The sequence below is a fragment of the Telopea speciosissima genome, chromosome 10 (assembly GCF_018873765.1).
Source record: "Telopea speciosissima isolate NSW1024214 ecotype Mountain lineage chromosome 10, Tspe_v1, whole genome shotgun sequence".
NCBI lineage: Eukaryota > Viridiplantae > Streptophyta > Magnoliopsida > Proteales > Proteaceae > Telopea > Telopea speciosissima.
This window is the reverse complement of record NC_057925.1, coordinates 59,364,965-59,377,385: the sequence shown is the minus strand read 5'-3', so window position 1 is coordinate 59,377,385 and position 12,421 is coordinate 59,364,965. Positions and strand designations below refer to the sequence as shown.

Here is a 12,421-nt window from a genome sequence, read left to right as displayed (position 1 = left end):
CAGGCATTGCGGATTCTCAGAGGCAATACAACTCTTGTTACGGCACTTGTTGCCTCTGCTTTGGTGTGTTTTGTTCATCCGGCATTGGGTCTGCTCATATTGCTTCTATCTCATGCTTTAAATTGTCATACTGCTCTCTGCAGGTATGCCTTAAATGCCTACCGTTTCGTTGTTTTGCACTATTGTAAATTTGTAATGCTCTCATGGCTTGTAAGTAGCAGTCGCAATGTGCCCGTTCTGGTATTGAAGCATGAAGGACAATGCTCGGGTGTGCAACCCACAACTGACTTAATTACAACCTTGTTCTGATTTGCTGGCACAAAACAAGTGTTGGTGGGTTCTAGTGTAGTGGTATGAGGAAAAGGGGGACAAAACAAGTAGCATCAGGTTCGTAGCAGGGTTAATATACTTATACAGCGAGGAAATGTTGCCTATGTTGTTCTTATATCTGGGTACCCAGACTGTTTTACAGGTCTGGGGTGCCCTTTACCTTCAAACTGAAGTCGTTTTATATTACTTGTTAAGGGTGAAAATTATGAAAATGAAATGAGGTAGGGAACCTCATAAAAGCATAAATTTTCTAGTTAAAATCTCATTATGTTTTGTAATGATCTTATTTTGAAAATTTTGGTTACTTAGATTCCGTACTTATAGACCCTATTAAAGGTTTATTACATGTCAGTGTTTAGTGAAGAAAATAGGTGCAGATCTGAAGAAACTGTCTATGGGAATTTGGGGATTAGAAAGAGGATTATTTTGTCCACTAAGACCTGGTTTGTGAACAAAAGTGGCAAGAGCGTTAACGGGTTTTAACAGGGAACCTGTTTGTTTCTGATACCGAGTCATTTGGGCCAAGTCCAGTCTGCTAAAAAACAGTCAGGATTCCTGTTGGCTAATTGTGTTATATTGCTTAGCCCCTAGAAAAATATAAGCAGTGAATTTCCTATAATCATCTTGTACAATATGTGCGGTTGAGCTGAGAATGAATTCCAAGGAGTCACCATGGTTGGGGAGACTCTGTTGTGCTTAAGTCTGGATTGTGCTATTGAAAGTTTACTTTGTTTATTGTGCAATACTTTAGGTATGATTGGGGAATCTTTTATATGTGAATTACTGCCTCCAATCATTTTCTTTCCTTACTGTGTTTGTGTGCACATATTGTATTATTTCTTGAATTTTTTTGACAAGGCAAAGATAATTTGACTAAAGGCCCTCTATGCTTTGCAAGACATCAAAGAAGAAGCCATACAAAAAAATAACCTGCTGGAATTAAAATTATTTCCTGTCTTCCAGTATAAGTTATGAACATGAAAACTCTATACAATATACAAATAGATGTCCAAAGAATGAACGTCTTTAGCTGTGGCAACAACTCTTGAGGCTGGTTCAGCATGCTTTTGAAATGCTTTCTTATTCCTTTCAAGTCAAAGTTCAATTCCAGAGTTTTTTCCCTCTCCTAGATAGTCTCTGATCTTTTCATATCCATAAAAGCATGGGAAAAAGAAGGCATGACCCAGTTTGTCCCAGTCCCCTCGAAAAGAGCTCCCCTACACTCAAAGGAGTATGGACAATCAATTACTAGGTTTTAAACAGTCAGACAGATTCAGCAACTCTTAAGCAGGGAAGGTAGACATTTTGGGAGAGAGTCAGTACAAGTTGAGGGATCAATATTAAGGATGCAATTCTTGGCAGTAGTCCATAGAAAGAATTATTTTCATGGGGATGCCCTTTATCAAAATCAAACTAAGTGAAAATCAGGCATATGTGGAACTTCTTAGGCTTCAATACAAGATTTGACAGAGAAAATACCAAGTTGTTTAAGTCCACACGCTTCTATCATGCTGGCCCTGATGTAATGGTATGTCCTGGAGAAGATGTAGAAGAATTTCATCTGTGGCAGTTCCCAATCATTGAAATTTATGCTAAGGAGGAAACCATAGGCCTGAGTTTCCATTCACACGAGCGTAATCAGCTACTAATGACTGCTTGTTTTGAGCAATCTCAAAAATTTGGGGTTATTTATTTCCTGAAACATTATTGCATTTCTTCAACCTTTTGCAATATTTTCCCTTGGCTCTGTTTGTTTCGGTGTGAAAATTTTCCACGACAAATTTTACTTCATATATGTAAAATTTTACATGTTGAAAAGTTTTCTAATGTTTGTTTCCATAAAAAAAGCAAATGTTGCAACACTTTCCAACATTTAAAATTTTAAATCTAATTTTTTTTTAAGTGAAAATTTTCAACACCGAAACAAACAGAGCCTTAGTTGCAAATCTCGTTTTGAAAATCATTTTTATTTGGTGACCGAAATGAAATTTTATAATATTTTGATAATTTTGTTCATATTTTTCGGTTTAATTTTTTGAAGAATATAATTTAATTTTTGGAAAGAGATAAATCAGTCTATAGCCCAACTCAGCTCAGTCTGATGAGAGATAAATTAGGTCGAGCAAAGCTCACCAAAGCATTGACATTAAACTTGTAATCCATAAGACCAAAACCATTGACTTTAAAAGGAGAAAAAGAAAGGAAGGAAGTTCATCATCAATTCCACCCCATAAAATGGAATTTATTGAAATTTGAAGTTGGAAAAGACACTAATGTTTTTAAAAGTTCTTGGGCCTCTGGCACATTGTTTTTTTTACCGTAAGATGCTTTGGGCACAAGGAGAATTCCATTATGTGCTAGCACAATCTGACCGCATTGGCAGTCTCCTTGTGCCAGCACATAATGGCATTGCTTTGTTAGCCTGGATATGAGGATCAAGGTGAGGTTGGGGGTGACGTCTCAGATCAACTGTCTATCACAGTATAGTCAAGGACCTATTTGCCTCCTGTTAGAGTATCAGATTCCTATAACCAGACCAGAGAAGGAAGAAGGGAAAAAAGAGAAGAAGCACACAAGTTCCAAAGGTGGGAGAGAACCTGCGGTTAGAACTGAATGTTTTTCCGCAGGTCTGTCCTCTTCTATTAATAATAAAAACATAATAAAAAATAGGACAGTAATGCCCCTACAACCAATCGACATTATAAAAGGACTTAAGAACCGATAGAAAGGAAAGAGAAAGATCAAACTGCCTCTAATTCTAATATTTCAGCACTCCCCCTCAAGCTGGAGCATATATATCACCCATTCTCAGCTTGTTACAACAAGAACGAAAACTAGGAGCAAATAGAGACTTGGTAAACACATCAGCTAGCTGATCAGACGAAGAAACAAATGGTGTCTCGATCAACTTCTTCAAAACGGCACTGCGAACAAAGTGGCAGTCCACTTTGTTAGAGCAAAACACCAACCAAACCACGAAAAGAAACAAGAACAGAGCAAGATGACACAGAGATTTAACGTGGTTCACACACCAGTATGGTGTGCTACATCCACGGGCGAAAGCGAAGTTGTTTCACTATGTAAATCGGAGAAAGTTACGATGAAGAACTCTCAAGAACACCCAAAACGGCGCTGCTGCTCTCTCCCTGAAACCCTAAAACAAAAACCCCCAAATCTTACTCTCTTTACAATAAAGCGGATAAAGAACATAAATACTCCTCCATCAGATAGCCACCAAAAATGTCGGAGCGGGTCATTCTTCGAAATGGGTCCAAGAATTCGAGACATATACATAACACACTTCAATAGGTTTGGTCCTCTCATGAAAGACCAGATCACTAGCATTATAGATGGCTGCCTGATTGTCACAATACATCTTTATAGGAGTCAGAACCGGAAAACCCATCTCAAGAAGTAACGACCGAAGCTACATCAACTCAGCAGTAGTATGCACCATAGCCTTATACTCTACTTCAACACTAGACCTGGTAACCGTGGTCTGTTTCTTGCTTCACCATGTAACTAGGTTTCCACCAACAAAAGTACAATACTCTGTGGTAGACAGACGATCACTAGCCGAACCTGCCCAATCTGCATCAGAGTATGCAACTAACTCCATATGTCTATTGGGATGATAAATGAGCCCCTTTCTAGGAGCATCCTTTAAATATCGAAGAACTCGAACAGCTGCATCCCAATGAGACTTACAAGGGGATTGCATGAACTGACTGAGAACCCCAACAACAAATGTTATACCTGGCCTAGTGACAGTCAATTATATTATTTTCCCAATCAAGCTCCTATAGGAGTGTACATCTTTAAGAGGTTCACCATCATTACTCCCAAACTTTTGATTAGGATCCATAGGAATATACACTGGTTTTGCAGTAAGTATATCAGTATCAGTCAAGAGATCTAAAACATGCTTTCTTTGAGATAGGCTGACCCCCTTTTTGCTTCTAATAACCTCAATCTCAAGAAAGTAATGAAGCTGGCCCAAGTCTTTGGTCTGAAAGTGCTGTTGTAAATAATCCTTTGCCTTCTTAATGGCACTCTCATCATTTCCTAAGACAATGATGTCATCTACATAGACAACAAGAACAACCAATTTCTCTCCTTGGTGACGAACAAACACTGAATAGTCTGAAAAACACTAAGAAAAACCATAACCAATCACAATAGTACTAAACTTCTCGAACCACGCTCGAGGGGACCGTTTCAGCCCATAAATAGCCTTGTGCAACCTACACACACGTCCACCATTTTCCCCGAGCAACATACCTTGGAGGTTGCTCCATATAGACCTCTTCAAGTAAGTCACCATAGAGGAAGGCATTTTTAATGTCTAGCTGGAATAATGGCCAATCAAAATTTACAGCCATAGGAATAAGAAGGCAAACAGAATTCAATCGTGCCACAAGAGAGAAAGTTTAAAGTAGTCAACACCACAAGTCGGGTGTATCCCTTAGCTACCAGGCGAGCTTTAAGCCGCTCAACAGAACCATTGGAGTGATACTTAATAGTATACATCCACCTACAGTTCACCAGGTCTTTACCAGGAGGTGAGTCCATCAACTCCCATGTTTGACGAGTCAATAAGGCATCCATTTCCACATCCATGGCTTTCTTCCAAGCAGGAATAGCAAGGGCCTCAATGTGGGTGAGAGGAACGGTATAAGTAGATAGAGAGTGAGCAAAACTATGGTAACAAGATAGAAGATGGGAGAGTCACACAAACTAATCAATGGGATATGCAACTAGGGATTTTTGGGTGCAAGAGCGTTTACCTTTACGAAAGGCAACTGGTAAGTCATCCGGTTCAGCTGGTAAGTCAGGAAGAGCAGGTGAGTTAGGATCCACACCAGAGATCGAGGACGGTACAGGAAGAGATGGAGATGGGCCAATATTATCGGTATGGAGCTGCCCAATATGCCTCTTGCGCCGATACACTTGCAGTGGAGAGGTAGACAGAGGAACAACCATAGGAATGGGTGGAGGGTCAGAGGCAGCTAAGGATCTCCCGACAAAGTGGGTTGATCATAGAAGTAGGATGTACCTTCAAAGAAGGTGACATCAACACTTACAAATTGCCTCCGAGTAATGGGATCATAATACTGATACCCCTTCTGAGTATGGGAGTAACCCAGAAAAACACACTTAGTTGACCTAGGGTCTAACTTATCACCTGGTTGATGGAGATTATGAACAAAGCAAACACATCCAAAAACCCGAGGCAGTAAGTTAAGAGTCGATAAGCCAGGAAATAAAACAGAGAAGGGAGACTTATCGTCAAGCACAGAAGAAGGCATTCGGTTAATTAAGAAACAAGCAGTAAGAACAACATCACACAAAAAATGTTTATGTACTTGCATATGAAGCATAATAGCATAGGCAACCTCAAGTAAATGTCTATTTTTCCGTTCCGCTACCCCATTTTGTTGGGGGGGGGGTATAGGAACATTTGGTTTGGTGAATCATTCCATTGTCAACACAAAAAGAAGAAATTTTGTTTTAAACAAATTCCAAGGCATTATCAGAACAAAAAATTTGAATGGAAGCTTTAAACTGGGTCTTTATTTCATTGAAAAAAGTGTGAAATACATGTAAAAATTCAGAACGATCTTATAAAAGATATAACCATGTAAGCCTAGAATGGTCGTCTACAAATGTGACAAAATACCAAAGGCAATGTCTATTAATTGCACGACAAGGACCCCACACATCTGAATGAACCAAAGAAAATAAAGATGGACTACGGGGTTTATTACGAGATGGATAAGAAGCACGATGATGCTTACCCAACTTGCAGCCCTCACACTCTAACCTATCTAAAGACTTAAACTGCAGAAATAAAAATTTTAACGCAGACAATGACAAATGTCCTAACCGACAATGCCATTGGAACAACGACTCTCCACTAGCAGTAGTTGCAACAGCATAAGCACATGGGGCAGCATCGTAGAGATAATATAGGCCATCTTTCTCACGCCCTCCACCAATCGTCTTCCTCGTGTGAAGATCTTGAAAAAGACAGTGAGAAGGAAAAAATGTTACTGAGCAATTCAAATTTTTAGTGAGTTGGCAAACTGAAAGAAGGCTTGAGGGAAATTGAGGAACATATAAGAAAAAGATAGTGAGAAGGAAAAAATGTTATTGAACAATTCAAATTTTTAATGAGTTGATTAACTGAAAGAAGGGTTAAGAGGAAATTGAGGAACATATAATAAAAAGGGAAAGGTTAGAGTTAAGGCAAACAATACCATGCCCAGTAACTGGTGTAGAAGAGCCATTGGCAAGGATAACAGGTAGAGTATGAGAATTAGATGAAATAGAACTAAAAATAGATGACTTACTAGTCATGTGAGCAGAAGCCCCTGAATCAATAATCCAGGGTCTGGAGTGGTGGAAAGAAAAGCAGGTGTACATGCATGAGCCAACGTGACAACGGAAATAGATGCCCCAGTAGTGGAAATGGATGACTCTAGACTCTTTATGCGGCGCATCAACTGATGAACCTCATCACGAAGAGTGGTGGAGGATTCCCCCCAGGCTGAACCTGATTTTGTATCACTGGATGCAACCATGTCTGTACCATTCAGGAGCTGTATGATTGGCCAAGTGTTGAGCACATTTTGGTTTTCCATGCTCAGACCAGCAAGTCTCAATAGTGTGATTGGATTTCCCACAATAAGAGCACTACCGGGCAGCTTTGTCAATATGCTGCCCATTCAAGCCACGGCCACCAACACCATGTCCTTCCCCTGAACCATGACCTCTGCCACGGCCTCTACTAGTAGTGAATGCTAAGTTTTCCTTGGGGGTGGTGTCTGGTTTGGAACTAAGAGAGCCAATACGCTGCAACCTAAAGTATCATTGAGAGTGGGAACCAATTCACCAGCATGAAGTGACCCTTCACAACCTTCAAATTAGGATTCAACCCAGCCAAAAATTTAGAGACAAAAAACTCATTCCGTTAAGCCTTCAATTTTTCAATATCAGTGGTAAGAGACTGAAAAACATTCAACTCTTCAACAATCCCCTTAAAAGCACTGTAGTACTCCTGAAGAGACTTGTCAGACTGTTGGAATTGGAACAGCTTCTCATAAAGATCATAAATACGGGTCATACTCTTCTCTTGAGAATATGTCTCCTTCAAGTCATCCCACACTCCCTTAGCAGTCGTGTGAAACATGACATTGGCAGCAATATCAGGTTCCATGTTATTCCACTACCAAATCAAAATAATTGCATTCTCCTACACCCAGGTACTGTAGTCCTTTGAGTTTGGAGCTGGAGGAGCAGAAGTAATATAGCTAAGTTTGTCCTCAGCCACAATGTAGAGTTGTAGACACGGACAGCTTGGGTCCAAAGTAGATAATTGGAACTCCCCTTGAGTTTGATGGATGTAATCTGAACATTGACATTATATGTGGGATTCTTTGTATAGCCATTGTAAAAAGTTTGCTTCAAAAATCAATAAAGGCAGCAGCAATCGATCCTTGAAGAGAAAAAACAGGAGCAGCAACAACCACTGACTCCAGTAGTATTTGAATCTTCAACAAGAGCAAGAAGAGACAAACCAGCAGCACAGGCAGAAGACAAACTTGAAAAAGGCAGGCCAAGGGGAGATTGAATTCAGGATTTTGGGGAGGAATATTACCAACTTCAATTACGCAGCATAGGCATGAAATCTGATGTGCAATCAATTACAAGTAGTAATAGGAACCATAGCACCACAATCTTCAATACGCATAACTTAAAAAAAACAGCCACACAAAGGAGATCGATATTTTCAGGGTTTTGCCTGGAATCGATTTTTGCAGTCCTTGGCTGTAGGCGATGTAATCTTCAAATCAGCAATCAAGTGTAGGCAGGGATAAAACACTCCATCAATAGTGAAAGGAGTGGTTTTAACTAATAATAAAAGAAGCAATAGGTGGCTGCACACTACAAGGGAAAATCGTGAAAGAGAGACCAGCAGAAAAATCGTAGAAGGGACTCCAATCTGATTATAGATGCTCTGATACCATGCTAGAACATCAGATTCCTATAACCAGACCAGAGAAGGAAGAAGGGAAAGAAGAGAAGAAGAGAGAAGCACACAAGTTCCAAAGGTGGGAGAGAACCTGCTTCTAGAACTGAATGTTTTACCGCAGGTCTGTCCCTCTTCTATTAATAATAAAAAAATAGGACAGTAATGCCCCTACTACCAACCGACATTATAAAAGGACTTAAGAACCGATAGAAAAGAAAGAGAAAGATCAAACTGCCACTAATTCTAATATTTCAACACCTCCCACAAAGAGTATGTGGCTTGACAGTTGAGGAAGTAGATCTGTCATACTCACGTGGATGTTGCAGATCAGAGGCAGTGTGAGCCCAAAAAGTCGGGATTTGCAGGGGTTGGCTCCAGTTGATATGATTGGCAGTGCTTTTGCCGGAAACAAGCGTAGGCCAGAATGACTTTTGCATTGAATATCTTAAATCTCAGAAACAGCATTCAACCAAATATGAAATAAATTGATATCATGGTGAAAAATCCCCCAATTAATTGATATCATGGTGAAAAATCCCCCAATTATTTCAGAAAAGGCAGAAAGATTCCAGACTTTTCAGAATCTTGAAACATTATTTAAAGAACCCCTATAAGTTACTTTTCATCCCATGGCTGAAACTGAAATTTCCATTTATATTTCTGAAACGGACATGATTTTCACAACTAAGATGTTTCCACTATTTGCCTGTTATATACAGAAATTAACATGTTTCCAGCAATATTTTCGGCATGGGGAAATGAAATGAGCCCTGACATTGTTATTTAAACCCATGTATGAGCCCTGAAAGTGATATTTAAACCTGTGTAAGGATGATTGACATCTATCATTCTACAGGGGACTGAAATATCTGTCTGTGATCAACTCAAAGTTTGTATCCTTTATGCTGTATTTTCTCTCTGCCTCACCTCTGCATATCAGTCTGAACCGCTGATCTGTGTACCATTAGTTCTTTCGGTCTGTTTGCATCATAGTTCTCACGGAGACGGTCAAACTTCTGAGTTATCAAAGAATCTTTTCTGATTTCAATTGCCTTGTTATTATATCTGAATTAGGAAACATGAAAGAAGCATATTGTCACTAAGTGGAATTGTCCACACAAGTCAATTGGTGTTCTGATTATATGGTGACTGATAAGGGTGTAACCATTTCTAAGATCGAAAAAGTTTGCATAAAAATATTAACAACAGACCTAATAAAGATGTATGTACATACTATTTGGGTTGGTTGTATTCTTGCATCCCTATTAAACTTCAGCCCATCATTTAATATCTTGCTTGAAACCTAAGGGGAAGAAAATTTGGTTATTCAGGGCTCTATCTCACCTTTCAATGAGTGAGAATGTGCTTCTGAATCATGACCCCTTATAAACATTATCCTGTCTTTATTTTCTTGGGACAAAGGACCTCTGCACTTCGTTTTTCTATGCTTGCATTATTTCCAGGTTTCTTGCTTGCTGTTTCCATTTGCCACCATAATTGAAATGTCACTCAGACTCATTTTTATGGTGTTTGTGAACAATTCTAAGACAAGAATTTTTTTTTCTTCATATTTCTTGACTTTTATGAATGAGAGATAGGAAGTAGCACAACAAGTTTCTTTTCATATTTCTCGAATGGGATTATTTTATACATTGTAGACTTTAAAAAAAAAAAAAAAAAATGAGTACCAAGTTTCATGACATTTAGCATGCATCTGTTGCTCCCGTTACCATGTTGATCCTAAGTGTTACTGCCGGTTTTGTAACAGTGTTTTGGCGGCTTCATTTCGCAGCCACGCTCGAAGAAAGGAGTTTGATGCCAAAATCAACGGCAATGATGTTTCTGAACAGTTGAATCACAGATCAGGCAGTGGATTCAACCCTCTTCTTCCTCTGGAGGAAAACTTCCCTCACAGTCCACACACTGCAAAAAGCTTCGGTGACACACAATTAGAGATCTTCAACTATTGGCATGGCTTGCTGATGTTGCACCTCCTTGCAGCCCTCATGTTTGTACCGTCGCTTTTGGCTTGGTTGCAGGTAAGGATTTATATGTTCCCTCTTAAAGTGTGAGGTTTACTATAAAGGTCAGTGAAGCACTAAGGATTTAAGATTAAGGACACTTTCTGAGTTCGATTAAACCAAGTTCTTGTATATCCCAGAAGCAACTCAGAAAATCATTTTGGCTTGGGATCAATGTATCTCAATGCAGTTAAACCAAGTTGAATTGCTGAACTCAACACAACTTGGTCAAATCATTTGTCCTGGAATTTTCACGTGTTTTTGATCTTTTTTCCTAGTTTTTCTGCTTGCCTCTACGTCTATTAAATCCATGTCAACTTAAAGGCAATATTACTAGGTTAATCTAGTTTCTCCAATACATTCATGTTTCCATTTGGCCGTTCTATTTTACAATTCGATTCAATCCATTTGTTCGTGGGTCTATGTACTCCAATGCAGACACCTCTAATGAAGGGGGGGGGGGGGGGGGATTGTCAATTTTGAAAACTTATTGTATCTTTCAGATACGAAATTACCTGATTCAGAAAGGAAGAACATACTCCAGTATATTAGTTGCATTTCATAACATGGATTTGATCTGCATTCTATGTTCTGAAAGAGATCGACTATTTGGAAAATGAGCCAAAAATGTGTCTTTTTCAACACATAGTTTGATGATATCTATTTATCTGCATACCCTATGACTTAATGAATAAATCCATCCCATTAACCCATCCCATTAACTCAAATGCTCAAGGACATGAACATTTTGAAATAGGAGTCCCTGGTATTGCTTAGCATCTTTGTATGCATAAACTAGACTTCCACACCTCCCTCACCCCAACTGACTTTAGTTGCCATGCCATGGCAAGAAAATGTTCTTGTGATTTTTGCATTTTCACTACTTGTGTGCCATTCCACTTTTGAGCTTCTAACGCAAGCATGTTGCATCCTCATGCAAATTTAGCCTGTGCTTAACGCTTAACTATATCTCCATTCTCTTGCAGAGATTTGGGATGGGTGAAAGCTTTACGTGGTTCTTGGACTCTGCTCTTTGCATTGGTGTCATCCTCCATGGACTATGCTGGTCAAATCCTGGGTTTAATTCCCTTTCTTTTGCATTTTCAGGCATCTGGGGCCAGGAAGTTGGCCTGAGCTTTATCTACCTTTTTGCTGGATACTATTCATATGTAGTTGGCCTTGCTTTGGTTCCCTACAAAACGTTTTACGCTATGGCTGTCATTGGGGCCATTTCCTTGGCTTTAAGGATCATTGAGAGAAGGAGCAGAGAGAGGGGGGAGGCATATTTTAGCAGCCGGAGGCATTCTCATAGACACTGATGCAGCTTATCTTTCCAAAAGCTATGCAAACCAAACTAGCAAAGCAGGTAGCAGCTCCTCCCATTTGCATTTTCCCTTTTCGTGCTACATGGTGATATAGTGACAGGCACCATGGATACAGCCTGGTTGCCAGAGGTTTTGCAGTTCCGATGTCTTTAGAGACCTGATTTGACAATGTTTATGATGAGTGAGGATGAAGGAAACAGAGGTTCTAATTGTGTGTGTGTGCCCTCATCCGGGCTTGTGAAATTTCATTTCAATTGCCCCCCACCCCCTCAGAATGTAGATATTACATGGAAAGTGTGGGAAAGTTTCAATTATGCCAGTTTCAACACTCATTTAGCCAACATCGATCAGAGTAATGTGGTCTGCAAACAGAAGTTTGGGAGCCACAATGCTACAATTTGCTGCTGCTTAAGTCAACTATATGGTTTGTATTAGGGGTGTCAATGGGTCGGGTTGGGCCGGGCCTGCCTAAACCCTGACCCTGACCCTAGAGGCCTTAACCTAAACCCTGACCCTGACCCAACCCTGGCAGGGCCAAGAAACCCTCAACCCTGACCCGACCACTGCCAGTCGGGTTGGCCCCGATTGACCCCGATTGACCTGTCCCGACTTTAATCTTCTACTAAAGCATAAAAGTTCTTCAATCAAATGAAATATTCTAGCAAATGAATCAAAAGACAGCAAAATAAAACGCTAATTAAACTTATAAT

At 39.7% G+C, this 12,421-nt stretch overlaps 1 protein-coding gene across 2 annotated transcripts in view; it reads left to right on the top strand.

Annotated features, from left to right (window-relative positions):
- The window catches only part of LOC122642133, a 41,178-nt gene extending 29,126 nt beyond the window's left edge, over positions 1–12,052 (top strand). The window contains exons 16-18 of one of the 2 annotated variants that reach the window (XM_043835553.1): positions 4–143; positions 10,158–10,404; positions 11,373–12,052. In XM_043835553.1, coding sequence (XP_043691488.1) covers positions 4–143; positions 10,158–10,404; positions 11,373–11,705 — 720 coding nt within the window. In that variant the 3' untranslated portion in view covers positions 11,706–12,052. Of the gene's footprint in view, positions 1–3; positions 144–10,133; positions 10,405–11,372 lie in introns of both variants that reach the window. The other variant, XM_043835552.1, reaches the window with a different exon arrangement.
- Positions 12,053–12,421: the final 369 nt, after the last annotated feature.